The 23,903-nt window shown below is 39.1% G+C and overlaps 3 protein-coding genes across 3 annotated transcripts; 2 read left to right on the plus strand and 1 right to left on the minus strand.

Moving 5' to 3' along the window:
• Positions 1 to 3,250: 3,250 nt before the first annotated feature.
• Positions 3,251 to 6,869, minus strand: LOC136354142 (uncharacterized). Its single transcript, XM_066305824.1, has 6 exons — positions 6,311 to 6,869; positions 5,218 to 6,224; positions 4,012 to 4,295; positions 3,826 to 3,934; positions 3,647 to 3,750; positions 3,251 to 3,476 (listed from the first exon to the last, which is right to left on the minus strand). The coding sequence occupies exons 1-6, from the start codon at positions 6,867 to 6,869 to the stop codon at positions 3,251 to 3,253; spliced, it is 2,289 nt and encodes a 762-aa protein (XP_066161921.1).
• A 6,911-nt stretch (positions 6,870 to 13,780) lies between these two features.
• Positions 13,781 to 15,911, plus strand: LOC9266985 (anthranilate O-methyltransferase 3). Its single transcript, XM_015761238.3, has 4 exons — positions 13,781 to 13,924; positions 14,324 to 14,746; positions 14,886 to 15,152; positions 15,317 to 15,911. Exons 1-4 carry the CDS (start codon positions 13,850 to 13,852, stop codon positions 15,716 to 15,718), a joined length of 1,167 nt encoding a protein of 388 aa, XP_015616724.1. The 5' UTR covers positions 13,781 to 13,849; the 3' UTR covers positions 15,719 to 15,911.
• Positions 15,912 to 19,316: 3,405 nt separating this feature from the next.
• LOC107277266 (anthranilate O-methyltransferase 1) lies at positions 19,317 to 21,494 on the plus strand. The gene is made up of 5 exons (XM_066305825.1): positions 19,317 to 19,367; positions 19,957 to 20,370; positions 20,525 to 20,719; positions 21,135 to 21,296; positions 21,408 to 21,494. The coding sequence occupies exons 1-5, from the start codon at positions 19,317 to 19,319 to the stop codon at positions 21,492 to 21,494; spliced, it is 909 nt and encodes a 302-aa protein (XP_066161922.1).
• Positions 21,495 to 23,903: the final 2,409 nt, after the last annotated feature.

Consider the following 23,903-nt stretch of genomic DNA (forward strand, 5'->3'; position numbering starts at 1 on the left):
TGCAAATGTTGAATTTTGTGCCATCTTAGCAAGGTACGAGCCAAGAAGGGAACCTGATCTATCATTGGGAACACCATTTTCATCTGTCTCCACAATTACCCTCCCATTCTTTAATTGCTCCATGTTTTTGACATTAAAATTTCCTAGAATCTGTCATACCTCTCCATTCGGAACTACATGTAGGAACATTTCAACTATGGTTCACACGGAAAAGCATATACATAAAGACATGAGTAGGAAAATATAAAACTTACAGATTATATTAATTGGCCTTTTAATTGCGGAAGGCAACTCTGCTATTGCATCATCATCACTTTCTGAATTTTCCTCTTCAAGTTCACTGCCTCCATCCTGAAGTTCAAGATGCAAGTGCAAATTATCATCTTTATGTTGCTTATCGCTTTCATCTTGATCTTCAAAGTTGTAGTGCAAGTTTCCTTCTTCGCCTTCCACATGTTCTGCATGTTTTGCACCCTGGACATCTAGGTTCAACTTCCGCAAACGTCTTGGCACTCTCACCATAATTGTTAACTAAAGAAGAAAAACTCTGAAGTCAACCATACATCTAACCAAAAGTAATTGACTGCATAGGGAATTACTAGAAATACACGATGTACAAATTTACATATGCATGTAACCTTTTTCTGTGAAACAGTAATGTACTAATCAAGAAAGAGGGTAGTTAGGGCATTATAAATTATATGTCAAGAACTCAAGGTCTGACCGACACAGTCCGACCCCTACCCCTTGCCGGCGGCCAGCAGACTGCAGGAGACGGACGAATTTAATTAAGGACAGACTATGGAGAAGGGGTTTCCATCATCACCTAATAAATCGATCTTCTGGGAAGGATATCAGAAGCGGCACCTAATAGTTTGATTCAATAAAGAATAAAAGAGACAACAAGAAGAATTGGTAGAGATCAATTGAGTCACCTGCGCATCCAAGGAAGAACGGAGCAACGGCACCGGCCGGCGGCCGTCGCCAGATCCGTGTTCTGTTACGAGTGTGAGATGAGTGGGGAGGTGGAGGGATAGATATATATACTGAGCAACTTATCCAAAAGAATGCCGCGAAAAATTTTGCCCGGCGAAAAAAGAATGCCGCGAAAGTTTTTCACGTGGGCGCCAAAATGAATTAGATTTAGGAATGCTGCTGCTTGTATTTTATCAATACGATGTAAGTTAACGTAAGTATTGGTTATGATCTATTGGTTAGCTTGTAATCTATTTTTTTTCCATATTTTTCAATTACTATGAATATTCATCAATGTTTAGGATAAATTCAGTCAAAATTTTGACCATCAACTTTAAATTTGTAGTATTTTTTTCATAGTTCAATTATCTTTTTTTTTTCAAACTAAGCTTTTTTATATTACAGTAGCTCTATATTACTATGATAATACTTCTAAGGGAAATATACATGTACAATCTTTATTTCTTACCAAACTTTTTTTTTGAATATTTGAGTTTGAAGAGGAGGAGATGGAGGTGGTTCAGGGGAGGTCGGCGCGAACGGCAGTGGCCGTGGCGGGCGCGTGGCGGAGAGGCGGATGGCGGCCAGAGACGTTGACATGGCAGGGGCATGGCGAAAAGGTGGGCGCCATGCTGCCCGTTGTCTTCGTCATCGTCCAGCCCTCCCTTGGCAGGTGTGGAGGGGCAGCAAGGTGGAACTGCCGCGACGAGGAAGCATCGGGCGAGCGGTGGCGAAGCAGGACGGGGCGGCGTCGGTCGCTGGGGCTCGAGCTTGTCGCGATGGAGGAGATGGCAAGGACGGCGGGAGTGGCCACCGTGGCGCTCGCGGCAAGAGAGATCAAGGACGGCGGGAGCGGCGGAGGACGGCTAGGACGTGGCGAATCGACACGCAGCAGGAGCGGCGGAGGACAGCGAGGACGCTATTGGCGCGATGTCCATTGGCAAATTACCACGTTTATGAAGTGTTTTCCCCCAAAAGTGAGTTCGGGCGGTGTCCCACAGTTACAACTACGAAATCGAAGTGTACTATAGGAAAATTTGTCTTAACTAAATATCAAAAGGTTGCATAGCTCAGCGGTGTAAGTCATAATGTTGGAGGCGCATGCTTTGTGAGGTCCAGGTTTCGACTTTTGAATCCTACAATTTGTGCACGGTTAAATCTTTTTCTCCTTTTTTTTCTCTGACGTAAAATCAGTGGAAAAAGAAACCTACATTTTCATCTAAAAAAATATAGGGAGAAACTTACAATTTTTCATCTATTTTTCTCTGTGACATAAAATCAATGGAGATTTTTTAAAAACAAAATCTCTCAACACGAAAAATAGGGGTACCTTTTTCCCCTAATTTGTTTTCTCTAAAAAAAATTAGGGGAGAAACTTACGTTTTTCACCGCCGGATTTACTTTAACATTTGTGCGCAGGATGGAGAACAAAAATTTTAAGCAATGTGCTAGGGGAAGGAATAGAACCCTCGGCAGGTCAAATGTCTTGCGCGCGGTAGACAGTAATCAAATTTATGGAAATATGTTGGGAAATTAATATAAAACTTTGTAGTCCATAACTTAACACGAGCAGCAAGCATATATATATATATATATATATATATATATATATATATATATATATATATATATATATATATATATAAGTCCATCCCAACAAATGAAACCCAAGTATTATTAAAAAAATAAGTCCGAAGCAGGTATCATCTAAAAGTTATCAAACAATACTTGTAGCCCATTTTCACTTGGGAATTCATATAAAAAATGTCGCTATTTGTTGAGCATTGGTTTTCAGGTCCTAGAGGCCGGAGAACACCACTGCTGAGGATATCAGGACTCTGACAGAAATCATCTGGCAGTGTGGACATCTTGCTTCTGTTTGCATTGATACCCTGCATTTGGCAAACCTGAAACATGAAACAAGAATCAGTTAATTTTGTCTTTACTTTGTTGCTGCAAAAACAAGTGGATGTAATCTTCAAATATATGTCATCAGTATTAACTCCAGGCTTAACTCCAGACTGAATTTCTACATTTTATCAATAGAAAGTACAAGCCATGCAAATTTCTAATATTCTGAATTTCGGATGACGATTATCAACAATGAACAAGACAATAAGTAAACAGAAATCCTTGGTACCATCCTGTAAAAGGATTTCTCTATGTTTGCTTGCTTTCCTTCTATAAATGAGTGGCAGAGCTCCTGCCTTTTTCCTCTAAAGAAAAAAAACGAAAAGACAAAAAGATCCCTGAGCCTGAGTTTTCTTACCATGATCTACTCTGCTTCATCAGATGGCTGTTCCACACCCATATCAAAAAGATCCCTGGGCCTAAATCTCGTTACCACATGCCATCCTTCAGTATTTGGATCTTCAGAATAAAAAACTTGTTCCACTTGGGATGAAAACACAAATGGATCATCATCCAATTTCTCTCCAGTGTGTATCTTCCGAGAGAAGTTCACAAGGCTGAACCGAAATTCATCATTTTTCATACCAGCTCTGTGGTGGACATCATACCAATCACATCTAAAGAGTACTACTTGTAATTTCTATATGACAGCTCTACAATGTCTGATAATCTGCCATAGTAATTAACACCATCATCAGCGACGTTCACAACACCACTATTTTGAGTGCAGCGGCCAGCCTGACGGCTCATAGTGTGGAACCTGAAACCATTAATAATGTATCCACTGTAGCGAACAACAGTTTTGTTCGGTTTTGCAGCCAATGCTCTTGTCTTTTCATCTATTTCTGCACCATTTTCTAAAACCTGCATAAGAGTATCATTACTCTCTACTGTCTAAATAATTTCTTACAACAGAAATTTGAATGCACACAACTTTACCTTTTGTTCCAACCAATCAGCAAAGCTTCTATTGATCAACCTGTCAATGACGGACTGTGTTAAGCTAGTTGTATGAGGCAGTTTTCTTTTCTCTTCATCGAGAAATTCTCTGCAACAATCACATATATCAAACAATCTATTTTTCCATAACAATACAAAAAGAGAGAATAAGCTTGTGTAACGCACTTGCGAAAATCTTCAAGTTCATCACAGTGTCGCAAGACATATCGATGTGCTTGTACTAGAAATTGGTTATCAAATCGGGCTACGGTGATAGCCTTGCCGATTGATTCACCAGCACTCTCAAACATATACAAGTCCTTTGTATTATCTGAAGGATCAGGGTTTCTGGGTGGTCTTGTAAAGCGTGTGGTTTCATCTAAAAATCTCGAACAGTATGTCAGGCACTCGTCTGCAATATAACCTTCAGCAATTGAACCTTCTGGGTAAGCTCGGTTTCGCACAAGTGCCTTTATTCGAACAAATGATCTATACATATTTAAAAATATATGTTATTTCCAAGGAATAGTGAATATAAGAGAGGAAAAAACAATATAAATACCTCTCTAGAGGATACATCCAACGATAGTGCACTGGACCACCGAGCTTAACTTCTTCCACCAAGTGTACCAACAAATGCACCATGATAGTAAAAAAAGAAGGAAGAAAAACTCTCTCCATATCACATAGTGTCATCACAATACTCCGTTGAAGTTCATCAAGCTCGGATACATCTATTACTTTAGAACACAACTTCTTGAAGAACCGAGCCAATTCGTTAACTATATGCATCACATCTTTGCTAGGGTAACATGATCGAAGTGCTATGGGAAGAATGTCTTCAAGTAAAACATGGCAATCATGACTTTTTAGACCATTAAGAGTGCAATCTTTCATGTTGACACACCTACAAATATTTGATGCATAACCATCAGGAGTCTTAATGTTTTGAATTACTGAACACAGAATCTCTTTTTTTTCTCTTGACATGGTAAAGGGTGCAGGTAGCAATATTTGCTTTCCTTTATCATCTATTGTAAGGTGAAGTTCTGGTCGAATGCCAATATTTACCAAGTCAAGTCGTGCATTAAGATCATCCTTTGTTTTTGAACTAATATCCAACAAAGTTCCAATTAAATTATCACATACATTTTTCTTTATATGCATCATATCTAGATTGTGCCTTAATTTGTTGCACTCCCAGTATTCTAGCTTAAAGAATATTGACCTCTTTTTCAACCAATCCTCAGGTTTCTTTTTAGACTTACGTGGGTTATCACTTGATTTCTCCTTACACGTCTTTCTCTTACCCTTGAGTTTCCGATTGCTCCCTTTGTCATTAGTGTTTTTTTTGGCTTGTATTTTCCTTTTTGACATTTTGGCTATGCTTACCTTCTTACCAAATACAAATACTCTGCCCTGCAGCATTTCTAAAACAGAAGTTCCATTCAATGTTTTTGGTGCAATTTCCTTCTCTTCAGTGCCATCAAACTGACTACCCAATTCTCGATATTTGTGATCCGGTGGCAACCATCGACGATGACCCATGTAACAAAATTTGCCACCTTTTTTAAGACGAAATGATTTTGTAAGTGTAGCACAAGATGGACATGCATATTTCCCTCCAGTGCTCCAACCATATAGGTAAGCTAATGCAGGAAAGTCATTCAATGTCCATAATAATGCAGCTCGGAGAGAAAATTTCTTCCTTGCAGAAGCATCATAAGTTTCCACACCCTCCCATAGTTGCAAGAGCTCATCAACAAGTGGCTCCAAATATACATCTATATCATTCCCAGGTGAATGTGGTCCAGGAATGATCATGGACAAAATTAACGATGTTTGTTTCATGCAAATCCAAGGCGGGAGATTATAAGGAATAAGCATCACTGGCCAAGTACTATGCTTTGAACTCATATTCCTGAAAGGGTTTAATCCATCACTTGCAAGACCAAGCCGCACATTACGGGCATTAGCAGAAAAACCAGGATAACGAGTATTTAAATCATTCCAACCCTCACCATCAGCAGGGTGCCGTAGCAATCTATCTTTTGTACGGCCCTCCTCGTGCCATCTCATCTCTCCTGAAGTTTGTTCAGTTGAAAATAGTCTTTGGATTCTTGGTATTAATGGGAAATAACGCAACACTTTAGCTGGTTTCTTCTTTCCTTTTGATTCAACTGGATACCCATTTTTATCAGTTATCCAGCGGGAGGAACCACATACATCACAAGACTCTTGGTTAGCTTTGTCACCTCGAAAGAGCACACAATCTTTAGGACAAGCATGGATTTTCTGATAGCCAAGACCTAAACCACGGATGATTTTTTTTGCTTCATAACAATTATTCGGTAAATCTGCCTCTTGAGGAAGTGCATCAGATAGCAAACCAAGTAGTGCTGTAAAAGATTCTTGTGTCCATCCATGTATGCATTTTAGGTGATACAAATTGACTAAGAATGATAACCTCGAAAATTTATCACACCCATGATATAGTTTTGTTTTTCATCCTTCAACATCCTTGTGAACATATCTTGTTCCCCCCCATTATGGCCATCTCCAAATGTATTATTCTCATCCTCAACCATATTAGGTTCTGCATAGCTAGACTCAAAATAAATACCATCATCAACGATAGAAGCACTCGATATAGACTCAAAGCTATCTTCCCTGCCAAATGCAGCGTTTAGTAGTCCTTCCATGTTATCCAATCTTCCATCCCCAACTTCTACAACATTGCTCTTATGAGCACCGGAAATAGGAATATTCCTAGGGTTGCCAGATACAGGAGCGAATACTAATGACGGTGCATCATATTTCTCACCATGGTGAATCCACTTGGTATAGCTTTGAAGAATTCCAGCACATCTCAAATGTGTTTTAACTCTATCATAATTCTGTGTTATTCTGTTTCTACAATTCACACAAGGACAAAGGACCTTGGCATCATCTGGAACATCACAAAATGCAATGGATAGGAAATGTGCTACACCATCTTTATAGGAAGCAGATGTTCTGGGTTCACTCATCCAATCTCGATCCATCACTAGTTATATGGTATGCTGAAGTAATAAGAGAAAAAACATGAACCTGGTAATTAACATTATTTTCATCAACTTTACAAAAATATGTCCAAAATGTGCATAAAGTATGAACAGTATTTTCCAAGTCACAAAAATCATTTTTTCTCTGACTATTATTCACATAATTAATTGAATAAACACTATGTAAAGTCTTAACGCTGGCACTAGCAATTGATCCACTGACCAATTCTGACTTAAATAAAAAGAACGAGAAGTTGATTGGGAGATTTGAGAAGGGCATAAAGATGGATACATAAACTTATTATGTTAATACTACGCAAGTTTCATAGTAGAAGTTCAATATACAACTGGTAAAAGGTAGCTTCATCTTTGCGGTACTTATATCTATCATTTCGATCCACCTTAATCTTTATGGTTCTTATATCTTCTCTCATTTAAATTGATTCAAGTTAGTTGTAAGAATTATAAATCATATGAAGGTCTGACATTTGTGATCTCCGTATTCTCTCGCTAGCATAAAACAAATTAAATCAAGCCAACCAATTTGTAGTGAACAGTACTCTTGGCATTTAACGATTAACCAACATAAATAGGGAATAAAAATGTCTAAATCACTAAATGAGAGATTAACATTTTGGACCTGGGGCTGGATAGGAGACAGAAGGAAGGAGACGACGGCTTGTTTCAGTTCCTAGCGTCCATTGCTCATCAGTGGTGGATTTAGGATTTAGGATATGGGTGGTCCGATCTATTTTTTTTAAACACAGTAAATCTAATAATTCTAATATATATAATGTAAGTATATATAATATAATAGACCAAATCACCACAAAATTTACCATGATATATTAATAAAACATCTTAAAACATATAAAATCAGTAACTAAAAAAGTACACAAATAGATAACCTAAAATTGTTGGTGTGGACGGCTAATCGGCTGATCGACTCGACGACGGCTCCTCGCGGCGGCGGCACACGCTCCAGGCTGCAGCAGCGGCCAAGGCGGCGGCGTGGGCTTGCCGGTGTGGGGGCTCCTGCCTGCTGGCCGTTCGTGGCGGCGTGGGCGTCAGGGCGTGGCCGCGTGGGGTAGCCAGGTGCCGGGTCAAGCGTTGGCCGGCGGCGCGGCTCGATCTGTGATCGCGGCGAGATCAGAAAATCAGAAGAGATCATGTATGGGACAAAAATCACAGGTCCCTGTCGCGGATACACACGATCGATCACAGGCATGAAGGCAGGCCAACCCACTTCTGATTACCACATGACGCATGTTTGCAGAGTTGCAATATAAAAAAAAACTGTGTATTTACATCCAAAATTGTCCATGGTAATGAGTTGGTTAGTGTCCAAATAATTATAATATTATTATAATGGTTTTTATGATGATGATTAGAAACAATCTCAAAACTCATCTCTACAGATGAGACGTTCCAAAACGTCTCAATATTCATCTCTAAACGATTTAATGTTGTGCTAACCTGTAAAGCGTCTTAAACTATTTTAATTTTACTTGTAAAAGCGGAGACTACTTACGGAGCGACTTAAGTAAAACGTCTTAAAACAATAGTTTTGTTGTAGTGTGGCTACCCGCCTCGACTCCGATCGCAGTTAAGATTGTTCCTCTGTACTTGCCTGTCATGACAGTATCATTAACACATAGCAAAGGAATGCAATTTCTAATGGCCTCCATCATGCACCCAAATGACCAGAAAGCCCGATGAAGAACATTCTCCACATTTTCATTCTCCCCGTCGAGAATAGCCATGTGTGTGCCCGAGTTTCTTGCTTGCATGACCTCCAATAGTAGGGGAAGATTGGAAGATTGTGATAAGAATCCTTATAAGTTCCAAACCTCATCTCCAATGCTTTATGTTTACCTCGTCGTACGATATCTCATATGCGTACTCTTTTTCTACGTCATGCATTATTGTGAAAGGCGACAAAGGTGTTTTTCTAACCACTTTTGAATAGACCATTTGTGCCACAAATGCGGTTGTCATGTTCTCCAACAAACACGTATGATGCTTAACCCTTGAAGCTACCCATAAATTTTTATTTTGAGGCTTGTAACCATGCACTCTCCAAGGACATCCAGGCTTTGTGCACTTCACGTCATACGTCGTCTTATTTGAAACCTTCACCCTAAACTCATGCTTCTGCAGAAATGCCAACCTCTTCACCACATCTTGTAACTGACCTTAGTCATGAAACATCTGTCCAACTCTTACCTGCTTACAATCATAACACCAGTGGGCATCTAAACCATCGTTAACCCTCAGACGACTCATCGATATGGTCATCCAATCATCGGGTATGTTGGTTTCGTTGTCCAACTCTGTTGTATCTTGGCCTTCCACGTATTCCTCGTTTTCCAATTTCATATGATCCATTGCAGCGTCATTCTCCTCCACTGCGTCAACAGGCAAAAGCGAATCCGGTTCATTGTCGTCCGAGTCATCGACCGAACTATTACTTTCACGAACAATGACCTCTGCCCATGCATTAGCCTCTACTACCGCTTCCCCTTGACCTTGAGCAGTCCGCCAAACATTTTCCGCTTGTGCACCTCCTATCGGAGTTTCTTCCACCTCAGCATGACTTGACTCGCCCGATCGATCAACATATGTTGTCTTCTGCCAGGCTATACCCTTTCTCCCTTACTTTAGTAACAAAATTCCTCCAACTCCCAGTTGATGCAACCTCCACTACTCTCCATTGCTATCCATGTTGACCCCTTATTGGCCACACGGTTTTTATGACAAATTTCTGCAACACTGGATCTACCCCAAACATATTATACAACGACCCTAACACGTCGTTCAAACCCATATGCTCCGGTGCATTCATACTAGTATGAACAAAGGCATATAAGGTCAAATCCACCCTGCTATCACATATTTGTATGGGAGTATCGCCATAATACAAACGAATTGGCATATCACCTGACATCCTGATAAAACTTGACACAAAGTCTTATTATAGGATACTAACCGTCAACTATCTTCACCTAACGTACCTTAATTTAAGACATCGATGATTACGATATTAGAACTAATTGTACATTGCCATCTACTAACTTAGAACTAATACTTACAAATAGCTAATTTAATAATCGTACTAAAATATACTAACTTATACCTATTTTAACACATAACAAATTAAATGTATGTACTACCATATACTAACTTAGAACTAATTTTAGCATACGATTAATTTAATATCTCTACTAACATTTAACAATGACAAATGTTAACAAATCGTACGATATGTACTAACATTGAACAATGCGAAACAATTAACAAATCACAAGTCTTATTCTTTCTGAATAAAAAATCATAGGCCTCATACTTAGGGATTAGAAATTTATACCATCACATCGCTGCTTCCGGCTGTCATCTTCATTTCCTCCCAGTCGGCGCCGCCCGGACCTTCTCTCCAGCCGGCCACAGCCTCCCCTCACTCCCTCCGTTGTGCCCGGTGACGGCAAAGGCAGTGATGGCAATGTGGTCCTCACGAAAACAATTTTGACGGCACTGGGCTGGGCCACACGATTTAAAGGGCCCAGTTGAACGCCCATTGTTCGACAGGAGCGGCGATGGGGGGTGGAGGGGGACCTGTCGAACTCCCGGTGTTCGATAGGCTGTGCGGCGCTGGGTGATGGACCCAGTCGAACACTCGTTGATCGATAGGAGCACCTGTTGACCTACTGTGGTTCGACAGGCCGCACTCGAACGTTAGCCGTTTGATAGGTCACCTGTCGTTCCTCCCCCGTTCAATAGGCATCTATTTTGCGAATTTTCGCCGGCGCCCACTAATTTTGTGATTTTCCATCAAATTAATATTATTTCAAAAAAAATTTCTCACCACAAAGGGTTGCCGTTTATCTGTACTAAAGTGTAGTATGTAGATATTATATAATATTAGGCCATGTCTTGTGCAAGTTAAGTTTATGTCATGTGCAAGTGTAGATATCTGGTAATTATGAAAAAAATCACATAACTGATAGTCAACATGACTATTTTGTTTTTTTGTCTAGTTTCTAAGGGTTAATTGGATCTACGCCATTGAAAATTTTATGGTTTTGAAATATACCATTACTATTTACTCCCTCCATTCCAAATTGATCTAAATATTTCATAGGTACACTAAGACCAACAAAAGCTAATAACTCCCTCATACTATATTTACTCTAGCAACAAACTCGATGCATGCACCACTATTTCCTAGCCAATAGCAAATCAAGATATTGCATGGGGTTATAAATATTTGTGTGCATGGATGCATGCATCAATGTCCGTTTACTCCAATGCACAAATAACGAATAGACTTAATAAATGAACACAAATATGTAGATTATTTAGGAATAACCTAAAAAAACTATATGTAGATCAATTTGCAATGGAGGGAGTACAAATTTGGAGTCATGCCATTGCAATTTAACAGATATTTAAGAAATGCCACAACATACCCCTTCCATACACTAAAATGTATTTTTGGACCAAATTGCCCATTATCTTCTTCCTCCATCCCACTTCTCTCCCCATTCTTTTTCCTCCTATTCTCTCTAGATCTGACTTCCCAGTGCAAGCGCAGTGGAGAGGTCCGGTGGGCAGCACCGAAGAAGTCAAGCCCTGCTGCTGGCACCGTGCATGGATGAAGAAAAAAGAGAAGACAAAAAATGCATGAATAAAAGAACACATCTCTGCATTTGCTGCTAGTCCTATGTGCAACTAGTATGAAACGAGCTTCAAGGACACATCAGCGGAAGTGATGGGGAACTTGTGTTTCCAGCAACAGGTCAAGCTTCCTAGCATACAGGATCACTTGGGTGCAGCGGCCGCCACCAAGGTCGTCGTGCTCCTCGCCGAGCGGGTGCTTCGCCGCGCCCATCGGAGGATGGGAGGAGCCAGGAGGACACCCGTTTTAGATACTGCTACTGGTCGGGTCAATGCTGGATCCAACCCTGCCGGCCACTGCCGGCTCTAGCTACAAATCCAGAGATAGATAGGAGGAAGGGGAATGGAAAGAGAAGGGGATGGAGGAAGAAGATGGGGTCAATTTGGTCCAAAAACAAATTTCAATGCACGGAGGGGGTAATCAATGGCACATCTCACATATGAGTTAAATTGTAATGGCATGAATCTAAATAGACAAATACTAGTGGCATATTTCAAAACTGTAAAAATTATAATGGTATAGATCCAATTATCCCAGTTTTTAATCATATATGCCATGATTTTGAAATCAAGATCTCTGACTCTAGCTAATATGGAAAAAGAGTATACGCTAACCAACTTAATCCATAAATTTAACTTGTGCATATAAGAAAAGGTGGATAATAAAGCTTAGACTTTAAAACTAATATGAGACAGCTCATTTGGTCAGCGTACGCTTCCCCACGTCTATACGTACGCTTCCGCACATTCACTCAAATTTCCCTATGTCTACCAGTTGCGCCATTGCATCTATCAGTATTTACGATCGAATTAGCCATCTAAATATCACATTTTCTCAATGCTACGAACCTGAAAAATTAAGTAGACGATTTGATTGGAAACAATTTATTAGAAATAACATGGCAAAGTGAAGAATATAGAAAAGACAACAAAGTGAAACCATCTGCACTAAAACAAACAGGTGGTACCAACCGAAAGAAATGAAGGAGAAATTACCAATATAAAATCTAGCAGTTGAAATTATTTTAGATAAAGAAAGTTCTATTAGTCTTTGACCATTACAACAAGGTAATATAATTAATCTAAGAACACTCCCAGCATGTATATATTTAGGATGGATATAGCCTATAATTTAGAAAATGAACAAAAATGAATAACAGCCTGAAAACAAGATTCATGCCGTGGTGAGCTACAAGCCTACAACTGATAGATGATCTTCATGTTCATTCACTGCCATAGCAACGAGAATAATGTCCCTCCAAATGCAACAGTTTCACAACACAATGACACATGCACGTCACATGTCCCTCCAAATGCAGCAGCTGCACAACACAATGACACTGTCATCAAATTACTCAAACTCCAGATAATTCCTTCAAAATGAAAACATTGCTAGGTAACTAGCTAGCTGGAAAGTGATACAAGTCAAGGTAACTGGTTAGGAAAATGATACAAGTCACATAATCAGGTAAGAGTTACAAGAGATGCGACTATTCATTGCAGTAGTTCTGTGGATGATAAGGTAGCTGCATAAAAATAATCCAGGTCAGCGTATGCTTATGTGGAGGGGAGAGAAAAGAGGAGAGCAAGCTGATCGAGCTCCCATACAAGAATCAAGGCATAGCACATGAAAATATATAGGAGTTATCGCTAGCCAATAATCGATGCAGGTGATTTTATATATATTCACGCATTTCGTGGACCTTCTTATGATTTCCTCGATCTCATGTGGTCAATCCTCACATCGGGTCACCTCGTTTTTCTGTTATGGGTGTGAGTAACCTTGATCTCGATCACTCTTCAATTTGGAGAAGATGAATGCTTTTATTGACTAAATGATTTTTTATTACCTTAAAAAATTTATCTGAATTCTCCTTGTGAATATGCTGTAGCAGACTCGTGTTGTTTTACCGTAAAAGAAAATTGAACTGACTAGATCGGCCGAGCAATGCACATACTCAGTCCAAACAGACTGTGATGGATAGAGACCACAATATTATCCATGCATATCCCTTGGTTTATAATTAATGCCGATTGAAGAGCAAATACAGTTGACTTTTAAAATCGAAAGTTGAAAACTAAACAATAAATACGTTTACAAAGTCAGACCAGTAGTTTGTCAGCCACGAAATTAGCACCAAAAATATTAATTAATAAGCCCCAGTCTCTAGGAGTTAAAATAAGCCAGCCACACCAGATTTCTCAATATAAACGAGAATGCATTGTGAAAATATCTCATTGGTGTTATGCTCCACCTTACACAGTGCAAGGTAGGATCAGGATTTCTTTGGAAGCCCTTGTAGGAAATGAAGATCGAGCACGACCTCCACATGATCAAGGGGGATGGAGACACAAGCTACGCCAGGAACTCTAGTACCCAAGTTTGTACCAACTAACCCTTTCGCCCCAATTAAAATTTGGCACATCTTATATATTTCTTTCGTTTTACTTTCGCTGAATCACATGCTATAACATATCATGTGCACTGAGTAATAATTTCACTCGTTGGTGTATGACCAGTACACAAATACTTGACGAGTACAGGTATACAAAATATGTTGGAAGTTATGAAGTATACATTGCATTGGATGTGGCAAAATAGTATTTCTTCACAATTTTTTTGCATGTGCATTTGTTATTTGTTTATGGATTAGCTAGTAATAACAACATTTAGACTTGCTCATGAAATTAAGAAGTACTAGCCTGTTCGATATCTATGCTCATGAAATTTAGTAATAACAACATTTTAATTTCTATGCTCGTGCATGCATGTGTGATAGAGAAAAGCCATTCTCGCGACTAAACATATGGTTGAGAAGGCCATGAAAGGAGTATTCATGGAACTTAAACCGCAGTCAATGGTCGTCGCTGACCTAGGCTGCTCCTCTGGTACAAACACACTTCTCTTTATATCTGAGATGATTGCCATGATAAGTGAAGAAAACACAAGCGACAATAACATCAGGAAGTGCCCCATGGAGGTCCAATTCTTCCTCAATGACCTACCCAGTAACGATTTCAACCACATCTTCAAGTCTCTTGGGCAGTTTGAGCAATCAATAGTGCAAGATTGTGCTCGCATAGGGCTAAAACCTCCTCCACACTATGTTGCCGGCGTGCCAGGATCCTTCTACACCAGGCTCTTTCCTTGCAATAGCGTCCATATATTTCATTCATCCTTCAGCCTTATGTGGCTCTCTCAGGTATATCATATTATTTTTTGGATGAATTCTCGCATCTCAAGTAGTAGTGTGCATTACCATATTCTCATATAAACAAAATTTTGATATTTGAGGTTTTTATGATCTAGACTTGACTGGCTAGCAATGGTTGTTTGGACAGATCCCAGAGCATCTTGACAGCACCATGAACAAAGGCAACATTTATATAGGGGTGACTACACCGCCACTTGTAGCCAAGCTCTATCTTGATCAGTTCGAGAAGGACTTCTCTCGGTTCCTTCAGTTCAGGTGCATAGAGCTTGTGTCTGGTGGCCAGATGGTGTTGACATTTCTTGGAAGGAAAAGCAATGACGTGGTTCATGGGGGTGGGATGATGAACATTTCCATCGAGTTGCTTTCACAGGCAGTGCAAACTCTTGTAGCAGAGGTATGGCTACTGATGTGGTACAATATTTTTGTGTAAATTACTATAGCTTACAATAAATTATACCTCCCAGTATGTTTCTATGGACCACAAAATCACTTACATTAAAGGACAAGATTTACTGGGAGAATAAATATTTCCTGATTCTTCATTATCTTACACAATAGGGTCGTGTGGAGAAGGAGAAGTTGGACTCTTTCAACCTGCCATTTTATGGCCCTTCTGTGGATGAACTGAAGCAGCTAGTACAACAAAGCGAGCTGCTCGACATCATTGACATCCAGGCCTTTGAACTGACTTTTGATCCCATAGACAAATCAGAGCTGAAGGAAGGCATCACCACCGCACCAGCGATACAAGACAATGTTCATGAGGCCACCGGCCATAACATCGCTGCGGGTTTAAGAGCGGTGATGGAGCCGCTATTTGCAAGCCATTTCGGGGAATCCATAATCGACGATCTCTTCACGTTGTTTGCATGTAATGTCATCAGACATCTTGCGAGTGCAGAGGAGATGAGTAGTGTGACAGCCATTTCATTGTCATTACAGGCAAAGGTGGCAAGGTGATAGCTCATTGGGTATCATACCCATCTTTTCTATATAGTTGCAACCCATGCAATTGCTACTACAAAGGAGCTACCACATTGAGCCAAGTCATCATCAATTTGTCACCCATTAGATTTCATCATGACGTTGAGCAGTTCATTTCAGATGACATTACTCATTTATTTGCTACCCACATGTACTTACCACGTTTGTCGAGAAGTAAGCACACCCTTTAGTGTGGTCCCAAATTTCAATAGAAATAATATTCTACTTGACATATTTCTACATATACAACTATGAAAACGATTTATCTATACTAACAAACTTCACAGAAAAATATTATTTTAAAATAATATTAAAATAACATTCACCCGTCGCAACGCATGGGTATTTTTTCTAGTAAAAACAACTATAACAATATTATTAAAATAGCATTCTTTTTTTATAGACATTGCTTTTTTTTTAATCAAGTTCACAATATTTCCGACACTTGCTTGTCCTGGAAGTAAAAACAACTTGTAACAACATCAAGTTGATTGGGATCTGAACTCTTAATGGAAATAACCAAAATCTTTCTGATAAGGACCTGGATGTTGAAAGCTGTAAAACTAACGAAGCCAAATTCATCAATGAGCGGAGCAGCTGTTTGATTCCCCCACAAGGAACTTTATGATTCTTCTCCTGTTTCTTTTTTGGCTACAAAGAAACAATTGGTGAAGAAACAAGGAAGCAACAGAACAACAAATTAGTGTTTTTTCAAATACCATATGGTGATTTAAACATGAGATCTGGAAGGAGCTACCCAAAAATTTGAACCAATCGACAGTAAACAACCACTAATATATACGAGCTGATAATTATTGCGAGGCACAAAGATGACATGCCCAAGTTGTCAATCGCCATCCACGGCATCATTTCTTCTGCAAGAAACTGATAATGGAAGCAATAATCACTAATCTGCAACCAGCAAATTTGGATACAGGTGGCATTCAGAAAATCAATCAAAGTCCAAGCTGCAATTCAGATATACTTATATATATATCCTACCGGCGGAAAACAAATCACAATGTGCCACATTCTGATTAAAGCGTATGCATATAGACCAGACGAGCCGGCCAATAATTGGTTTGAGCCATCAACTTTTATTATCATTGATTTAGTTAAGATTTCAAATTAACATATTAATTACAATTAATATGTTAAAAAATGAAAGCTTATCTAAATCAATAATAAAAAAAGTCATGATTTATGAAAGGCAAGATTTATAAGTACTATCATGAAATAACTAAATGGGCAACTTGACATCAATTAATCATGGTAAAAAAGTGCTTACAGATACACGTAAGCACTTTCTATTTCAAGTATACATTTCAAGCACTCATCAATTAATCATGCTAAAAATAATGATTAATGGCATTCTATATAAGTTGTTAATTAGAAACACCGAATCTGTAGTTCAATGTGTGCCTGCGGCCAAATGGTTTCACGATGTGAACGGTGAACTAGCGGAGCGGCAGACCGTACGTGATGGCGTGGAGCAATCAGATGGTTGTAAGATCTCACTCTAAAGACTATACATGGCATATGGCGTACATACATAATTAAGTTTGGCCCTAATTGAGATGGCCTCAAGTTTCTCCCACCGCCCCTTGCCCATGCCCTTAAGTGGGGGATTGCTGATATGCACACTACTAGACAACTGATTTTCATTGTAGTACCGAAAAACACAAATATCTCAGATCTATTTTTAACCAATACTAAAGATATATTTTTTAGTACTGGTTAAAATGCCCAACTGTACATTGCAATCTTTAGTTTCGGTTGATAATACCAACCAGTACTAAATATCATTTTTAGTCCCAGTTCAAATATTGTAAGACCGTGTCAATCAAGCTGAAGTTGTCAATGGATCAAATATTTTGCGAAATATCAAAATGATCTGATTTTAATATTTTACGCAATTTTCTTCTCCTCCGGAAACAAGATGTGTGTGGGCTATTTTCGTCATTGGATCGAAATAGTGCATGTATTAAAAAAAACCCCAAATGGCCTAAACATATGGAAATTTCAAGATGTTTCCGGTATCTTCTCCTAAGTATATGATACAGAGAGAGAGGGAACAAACAGAAGAAAGAGGAGGCTTCTAGTGATTTCTCTTAAAAACATATAGTACAACTTAGCTATATTTATAGTTGTCTAGGACAATCGATACTTTGTAAACAAATTAACTTATATTAAAACCTTCTTAAAAGCTAAGGTAAACTAATAGACCATATACAGAAGTTCTTAAACATGATCAAAAGTCACGCAGAGCTTGACTATGTGGGTAGTTAAAATTTGAAGTAAATTTCTCAAAACTACGAATATTTTGGTCAAATTATTGTAAAACTATAGATTTAAGGTGATATATCATAAAACAATAGATTTAATAATAAAATTATCACAAAGGGTTTAAATCCATAGCACTAATCACTAATGTTAAGTTTGCGTTATAAATGTCCAAATTTTGTGACTAAATTTATATTAAACCTATAGTTTGCGATAACTTTGTTATTGAATATATAGTTTTGTGATGTTTTAGATTAAATCCGTAGTTATGTGATAAGTTACATTTGTAGTTTTATGATACATCATATTAAATATGTAGTGTTGTGATAATAATGATCAAATATACAGGGTTGTTCCCACAAAATGGCTATCCCTCAGCAACCAAACCCTCCATTCCCCCATTCTCATCACCAACAATTTGGCCGGTCTGCTCGTCAAGACGTGAGCAGATTCAGAGAAAAATAGAGTATAATTCATGGATAATTTTGTGGCTGGCGCAAGACACTACAACTATTTTACTCCTAGGAATAATTAATATAATCAAAGTTAGGGTCCTTGATACCTCTTCCTCCACCAGCTCGGCCTCGTATGACCGACTTTATCTAGTTACAATAATTAAAACTTAAACGCGATGAAAAGTTCACTCACACCTAAAACACAAAACGACACACTGTGATGTGAACGGAAATTACGAAAGGTAATCTAGGCCACCGAATTGGGTATCCAGGACCTTCTTATCACACTTATAGCCAACGAAGCTATATCAAGTTTGAATTGTAAACTCCTCTGAAAATCTGAAGATTTGGCTACCCATTTTAGGTTTTGGCACAGCTCTGTTCCTACCCACGAGATGCAGAATCTTCAACAGAGATCGCTCTAACAAGCTTCTTCCACCTATCCGCCTCTAGCCCATCGCCCGCTGTCCTGCTCATGCCCCTTAATTGAGGAAAGGATGGATGTTGACATTTTTATTAATTAAAATGATCAATAATATCATATAAAGACTTGTGTAAAATGAGGTTAACCAATTTATTATGAATACAAAGCAGTGGGTAATACCAACCCAGCATTATTAATTTAAGCCTATCCATTTTATTAAAATATAATTGTGGTATCATGCAAGTTATGTACAGGGTCGTCCCATATATATAAATTGGAGTATGCTTTCTGAAGCTTTCATGCTACCCATTACACCGTTCTACAATTTTCTGAAGAGTAGAGACATCAAGTTAGGAATTAGGGTTTTTAGCTAATAAGCATATGTAGCATGAAGATCGAACGCGAGTTCCACATGGCCAAAGGGTATGGAGATTCCAGCTACGGCAAGAATTATAGGATTCAAGTTAGTTGCAACTCTTTCTTTTTGGACTGCTTTTTTTAACTACTTCCTTCCAGATCAAATCTAACCTATAGCAAATAAATAACTTGTAACAGTTTTTGAGAGGTATAATATAGGAATATACCACATCTTTATGTAGTTTTTGGTGTATTCCGGTACATTTCCGGTATTAAGGAACCGGGAGGTGTCAAAATTTAATACTTCACTTGTTTTTATAGCATAAGATGTTTTGGATTTATCCTCAGTCAAATTAATGCTTATGAAATTTGACTTATCAAATTTGAAAAAGTTTTATTTAGGGTAAACTGAAAACGACATATAATATGGGAAGGATGAAGTACTAAATTAAAATTATGTACCAATCTCTATGTTTTATGAGTACTAAAAATACTCTACAAACTAAATATTTATTTATATTGTCTTAATATGTGTCTCTTCATAAAAGTCTTCACCATTACCTGTGTATTTGTGAATTCCAACACTCTCTGTATATTTATATATCAAGTACATAACATCATATTTTATTCATGCTCTTCAAATTCATTTGATTACTTGTTCAATAAATTTATTGATTTGCCTCTATGTATGGCAGAGAAAAGCCATTCTTACAACTAAGGCAATGATTGAAAATGCCATTAAAGAAGTATGCACAGATCTTCAACCTCAATCGATGGTAGTTACTGACCTGGGCTGCTCTTATGGTGCAAACACACATCTTCTGATCTCAGAAGTAATCATGGCAATAAGCAATAAAAACGCTATGAACAATAGCACCATGGAGGTCCAGATATTTCTCAATGACCTACCAAGCAATGATTTCAACCACATCTTCCAGTCATTGGAGCAGTGCAAGCAGTCCATAGCCCAAGAATGCGCGAGCAGAGGTTTACAGCCACCTCAATACTACGTCGCTGGTGTACCGGGCACCTTCTACAACAGACCACTCCTCCCTTACAAGAGTGTCCATCTATTCCATTCATCATTCAGCCTTATGTTGCTCTCTAAGGTGATAAATGTTTGAGAACAAGCTTCTGGCAATGTATCTGGATGCACTAGCCCAAATTGTTTTTAATTTGCCGACGGGTCTACGGCAGTGATAAGCATATAATTTGACACTGACCTAACATTGGTGATCGCCATTGTTTTATTTCCACGGACAGGTCCCTGAGCATCTTGATAGCTGCATGAATGAAGGCGAGATTCACATAGGGACGAGTTTGCCACTTTTCGTGAGAAAACTCTACTTGGACCAGTTTGAGAAGGATTTCTCATGGTTCCTTCAGCTGCGGTTCAGAGAGCTTGTTTCCAGTGGCCAGATGGTGCTAACGATTCTTGGGAGGAAGAGCGATGACACGGTAAATAAAAACGGTCTCCTAATGGGGTTGCTGTCACAGGCTCTACGGAACCTTGTAAAAAAGGTACGGAGAGTGTGCTATCAAATTATTACCCGCACCAACCTAGAATTTGCACACGCATATTTCAAAAATGATTAACAAATAGAAAACTCAAGTTATTCAAGGGATTTTGAACAATCAAAAAAAATATCTAATATTGTTATTTTCCTCATGGTACAGTTAACAAAAAAAATGATCCAAGCCATTCCAATAATATTATCTTGATTATCACGAGTATATGTAAAATGTCTAATCTTTTCCTAACTCTATCTTGATTATCACTCTTATCTAATAATTATAGGAATTAAGAAGAGGTACCATCTGACTCTACTTCGTGCAGAGACTCTTCTTCCACTGATTGTTCTTTGCACAACAGGGTCGTGTGGAGAAGGATAAGCTGGATTCCTTCAACCTACCAATGTATCGTCCTTCGACAGATGAGCTGAAGCACTTGGTGCAACAGAGCGAGTTGTTTGATATCGTGGACATGCAGATCAGGGGCAGATTCCACTGCCTGGTGACCCTGGGCAGCGGCCTGGTCTCTTTGGGAAGACACCAATAGAATTTGGATGCCTTTTGATTAATTGGAAGCAAAATTTTCATAGCATACACTTGATGCAATAAAATTATTGATTTGCCATTGATCTAGGTCTTCACTATGAACACTGATCCCACGGACGACTCCGAATTGGGGGAAGCAACTGCCATCGCCGGACGTCGAGGCCAGTGGCCGTAGAATCGCCACGGGCACAATGGCAGTGCTGGAGTCCTTGCTCACGAGTCATTTCGGGGAGTCAATACACTGGTGGAGAAATCATCTTTGGTTGGTCCGGCAAAATCCACAATAGTCCCGGATCCAAAAAGAACCGGGAGTAAATATTGTTTTTAGTCCCGGTTATAAAAATTTTGATCTTTAGTCCCGGTTGGTAACGACTAAAGATGATCTTTACTCCCGGTTCATCCCCTGTCAGATGCATGTCAGGGAGCCGAGGAAGATCACCACTTTAATCATGGTTGGTACTACCAACCGGGATCTTTAGTCCCAGTTGATAGTACCAACCGGAACTAAAATTAAACACGTAGTATATAATCCCTATCCCTTGTCCTCTCCTCTACAGTTACAACTTAATAGATCGAATCTCACCCCCTCTCCTTAGATCTATCCTCTCTAACTCTCTTCTCCAACTCCTCCCCTTCCTCCTCTCCTCCCCCTTCTCTCCCCTTCCTCCTCCCCTTCCCGACTGGCCTCCCCTTCTCATCTGGCGGGCCGGCCGGCGGCAGGGCCGCGCGCTGCGGCGGCCGCTGGCGGGCGGCGGGGCGGCGCCCGGCGGGGTCGCGCCCGGCGGAGGGTGGCGGGCGGCGGGGCCGCGCGCGGCAGCGGGCGTGGCGGGTGGCGGCCGGCGGCCGGTGGGGCCGCGCCCGTCGTTCGTGGCGACCGGCGGCGGCAGCGGCATTCTTTTTTTTTTTAATTTGTGATGATTCACTGAGATGTATTTGACTGAGAAGTTACAAATTTGTGATTCATTGTTTAGATCTGTGATGTATTTGAGTAATTTCTTAGGATATTGTGATGTATTTGATTTGTGATGTATTTATTTGTGTGTATAAGTAACTTTGATTTGTGATGTAGATTTGAGATGTTACTTCGATTTGTGGATTGGGGGTTTGATTTGGGATATGTATCCCACTTGATTTGGGAGAAAATAAAAAAGAAAAAAAAGAAAAAGGGGATCATCTCACTGCCGCAACCCTCTCTTTAGTCCCGGTTGGTATCCTCTCTCTTTAGTCCCGGTTGGTGTTACTAACCGGGACTAAAGATCTATTTTTAGTCCCGGGTATTTGAACCGGGACTAAAGATAGCGATCTTTAGTCCCGGATTGGTAGTCCCGGTTTAAAAACCGGGACTACAGGGGTTGCCAACCGTGACTAAAAAGTATTTCTCCACCAGTGATAATTGACGAGCTCTTCATGGAGTTTGTGCGTAATGTCACTAGCCATATTGCGCATTCAAGGAAGATGAGACACAACACGGTCATCTCGCTGTCCTTGCGGCAAAGGTGCTAACTAATTAAGTGGCCAGCGGAATGAAGATCGTAGGGCATTGCTCAGAATTCAGTTTATATATATCTTCTTGTTGCTTTATAATGGAAGAATAATCATACAACCTTGGGAAATGCCGTTTACATTTGTAGATGAGATGTTGTATGGTTGCAGTTAAGTTCCTATGATTTTTGTGCTTTGTTTCCAGCCGAAAATTTGACAAATTGACCCTTTCATCAAACTTATTACAAGAATAGACCCTGTCAAAAACTAATTTTAAAAATGAGCTGTGACCTCAGCGTCATTGTGGTTGGCGCTGAAGTATGACGTCTCAGTGTCAAGATTTTTGGCATTAAGATATTGTTCGAGGTGGCACAAAATCGCCACGTCAGAAGATGTCAGTGCCAGCTGCCGTGGCGCTGACGTCTGTACTGACTAAGTAGTTTTGAAAGCGCAATTCAACATGAAGTTTGGCTTAGCTCAGTGATAGGTTCATGTGGTGGCATTATGGAGAGCATGGTTCGAACACCACCTCCTGCATCTTGTTACTAAACTCTTTTTCACTTATCTTTAGTTCTGCATTTTAATTTTCTTTTTCGAAGCTCAAGTATTATCTTTAGTTCTGTATTTTAATTTTCTTTTTCGAAGCTCAAGTATTTTTTAGTCCATTCTTATATTTTTAAATATTTACTAAATGTGTTACTTCTTTTAAATATTTTTAAAAATGTGGTATTTTTTTAAAAGTTCAAGTGTTCTTTTAATTTAAAAAACACGTGACATTTAAAATAACTCTTACCCTTAGTTCTCGACTTGTTGTTTAAATTTTCTTTTTAAAACCTCAAATTTTTTTTAAAGTATTTTTAAAAGTTGACTCTAAGTATTTTTTTAAATCTATTCTTCTATTTTTAAATTTGTATTGAATGTGATATTTCTTTTAAGTAAAAATTAATTTAAATAAAAAATATGTTATTTCTTTTATAGTTTAACTTTTTTTTAGTTTAATCAAAGCACATGACATTTTAAAATGAAAATAACAGAACAAGTAGAGCAAGTCAAGAGAGAATAAAAAGAAACTGGAAAACAATCGGCTAGTGGGATACGAACC

Source organism: Oryza sativa, chromosome 11, assembly GCF_034140825.1.
Source record: "Oryza sativa Japonica Group chromosome 11, ASM3414082v1".
Taxonomy (NCBI): domain Eukaryota; kingdom Viridiplantae; phylum Streptophyta; class Magnoliopsida; order Poales; family Poaceae; genus Oryza; species Oryza sativa.

What these genes read in the sequence shown, in the direction of transcription:
- LOC136354142 (XM_066305824.1), bottom strand. Translation starts at nt 6,869, where the DNA reads ATGGATCGAGATTGGATGAGTGAACCCAGAACATCTGCTTCCTATAAA. An exon ending in CTGATTGGTTGGAACAAAAG is followed by an intron (nt 3,751 to 3,825) that starts GTAAAGTTGTGT and finishes ACTCTTATGCAG; the next exon opens with GTTTTAGAAAATGGTGCAGA. An exon ending in TACATTATTAATGGTTTCAG is followed by an intron (nt 3,477 to 3,646) that starts GTTCCACACTAT and finishes TGTCCACCACAG; the next exon opens with AGCTGGTATGAAAAATGATG.
- LOC9266985 (XM_015761238.3), top strand. Translation starts at nt 13,850, where the DNA reads ATGAAGATCGAGCACGACCTCCACATGATCAAGGGGGATGGAGACACA. An exon ending in CCAGGAACTCTAGTACCCAA is followed by an intron (nt 13,925 to 14,323) that starts GTTTGTACCAAC and finishes CATGTGTGATAG; the next exon opens with AGAAAAGCCATTCTCGCGAC. An exon ending in GCCTTATGTGGCTCTCTCAG is followed by an intron (nt 14,747 to 14,885) that starts GTATATCATATT and finishes TTGTTTGGACAG; the next exon opens with ATCCCAGAGCATCTTGACAG.
- LOC107277266 (XM_066305825.1), top strand. Translation starts at nt 19,317, where the DNA reads ATGGCCAAAGGGTATGGAGATTCCAGCTACGGCAAGAATTATAGGATT. An exon ending in GCCTTATGTTGCTCTCTAAG is followed by an intron (nt 20,371 to 20,524) that starts GTGATAAATGTT and finishes TTCCACGGACAG; the next exon opens with GTCCCTGAGCATCTTGATAG. An exon ending in TGACCCTGGGCAGCGGCCTG is followed by an intron (nt 21,297 to 21,407) that starts GTCTCTTTGGGA and finishes CCATTGATCTAG; the next exon opens with GTCTTCACTATGAACACTGA.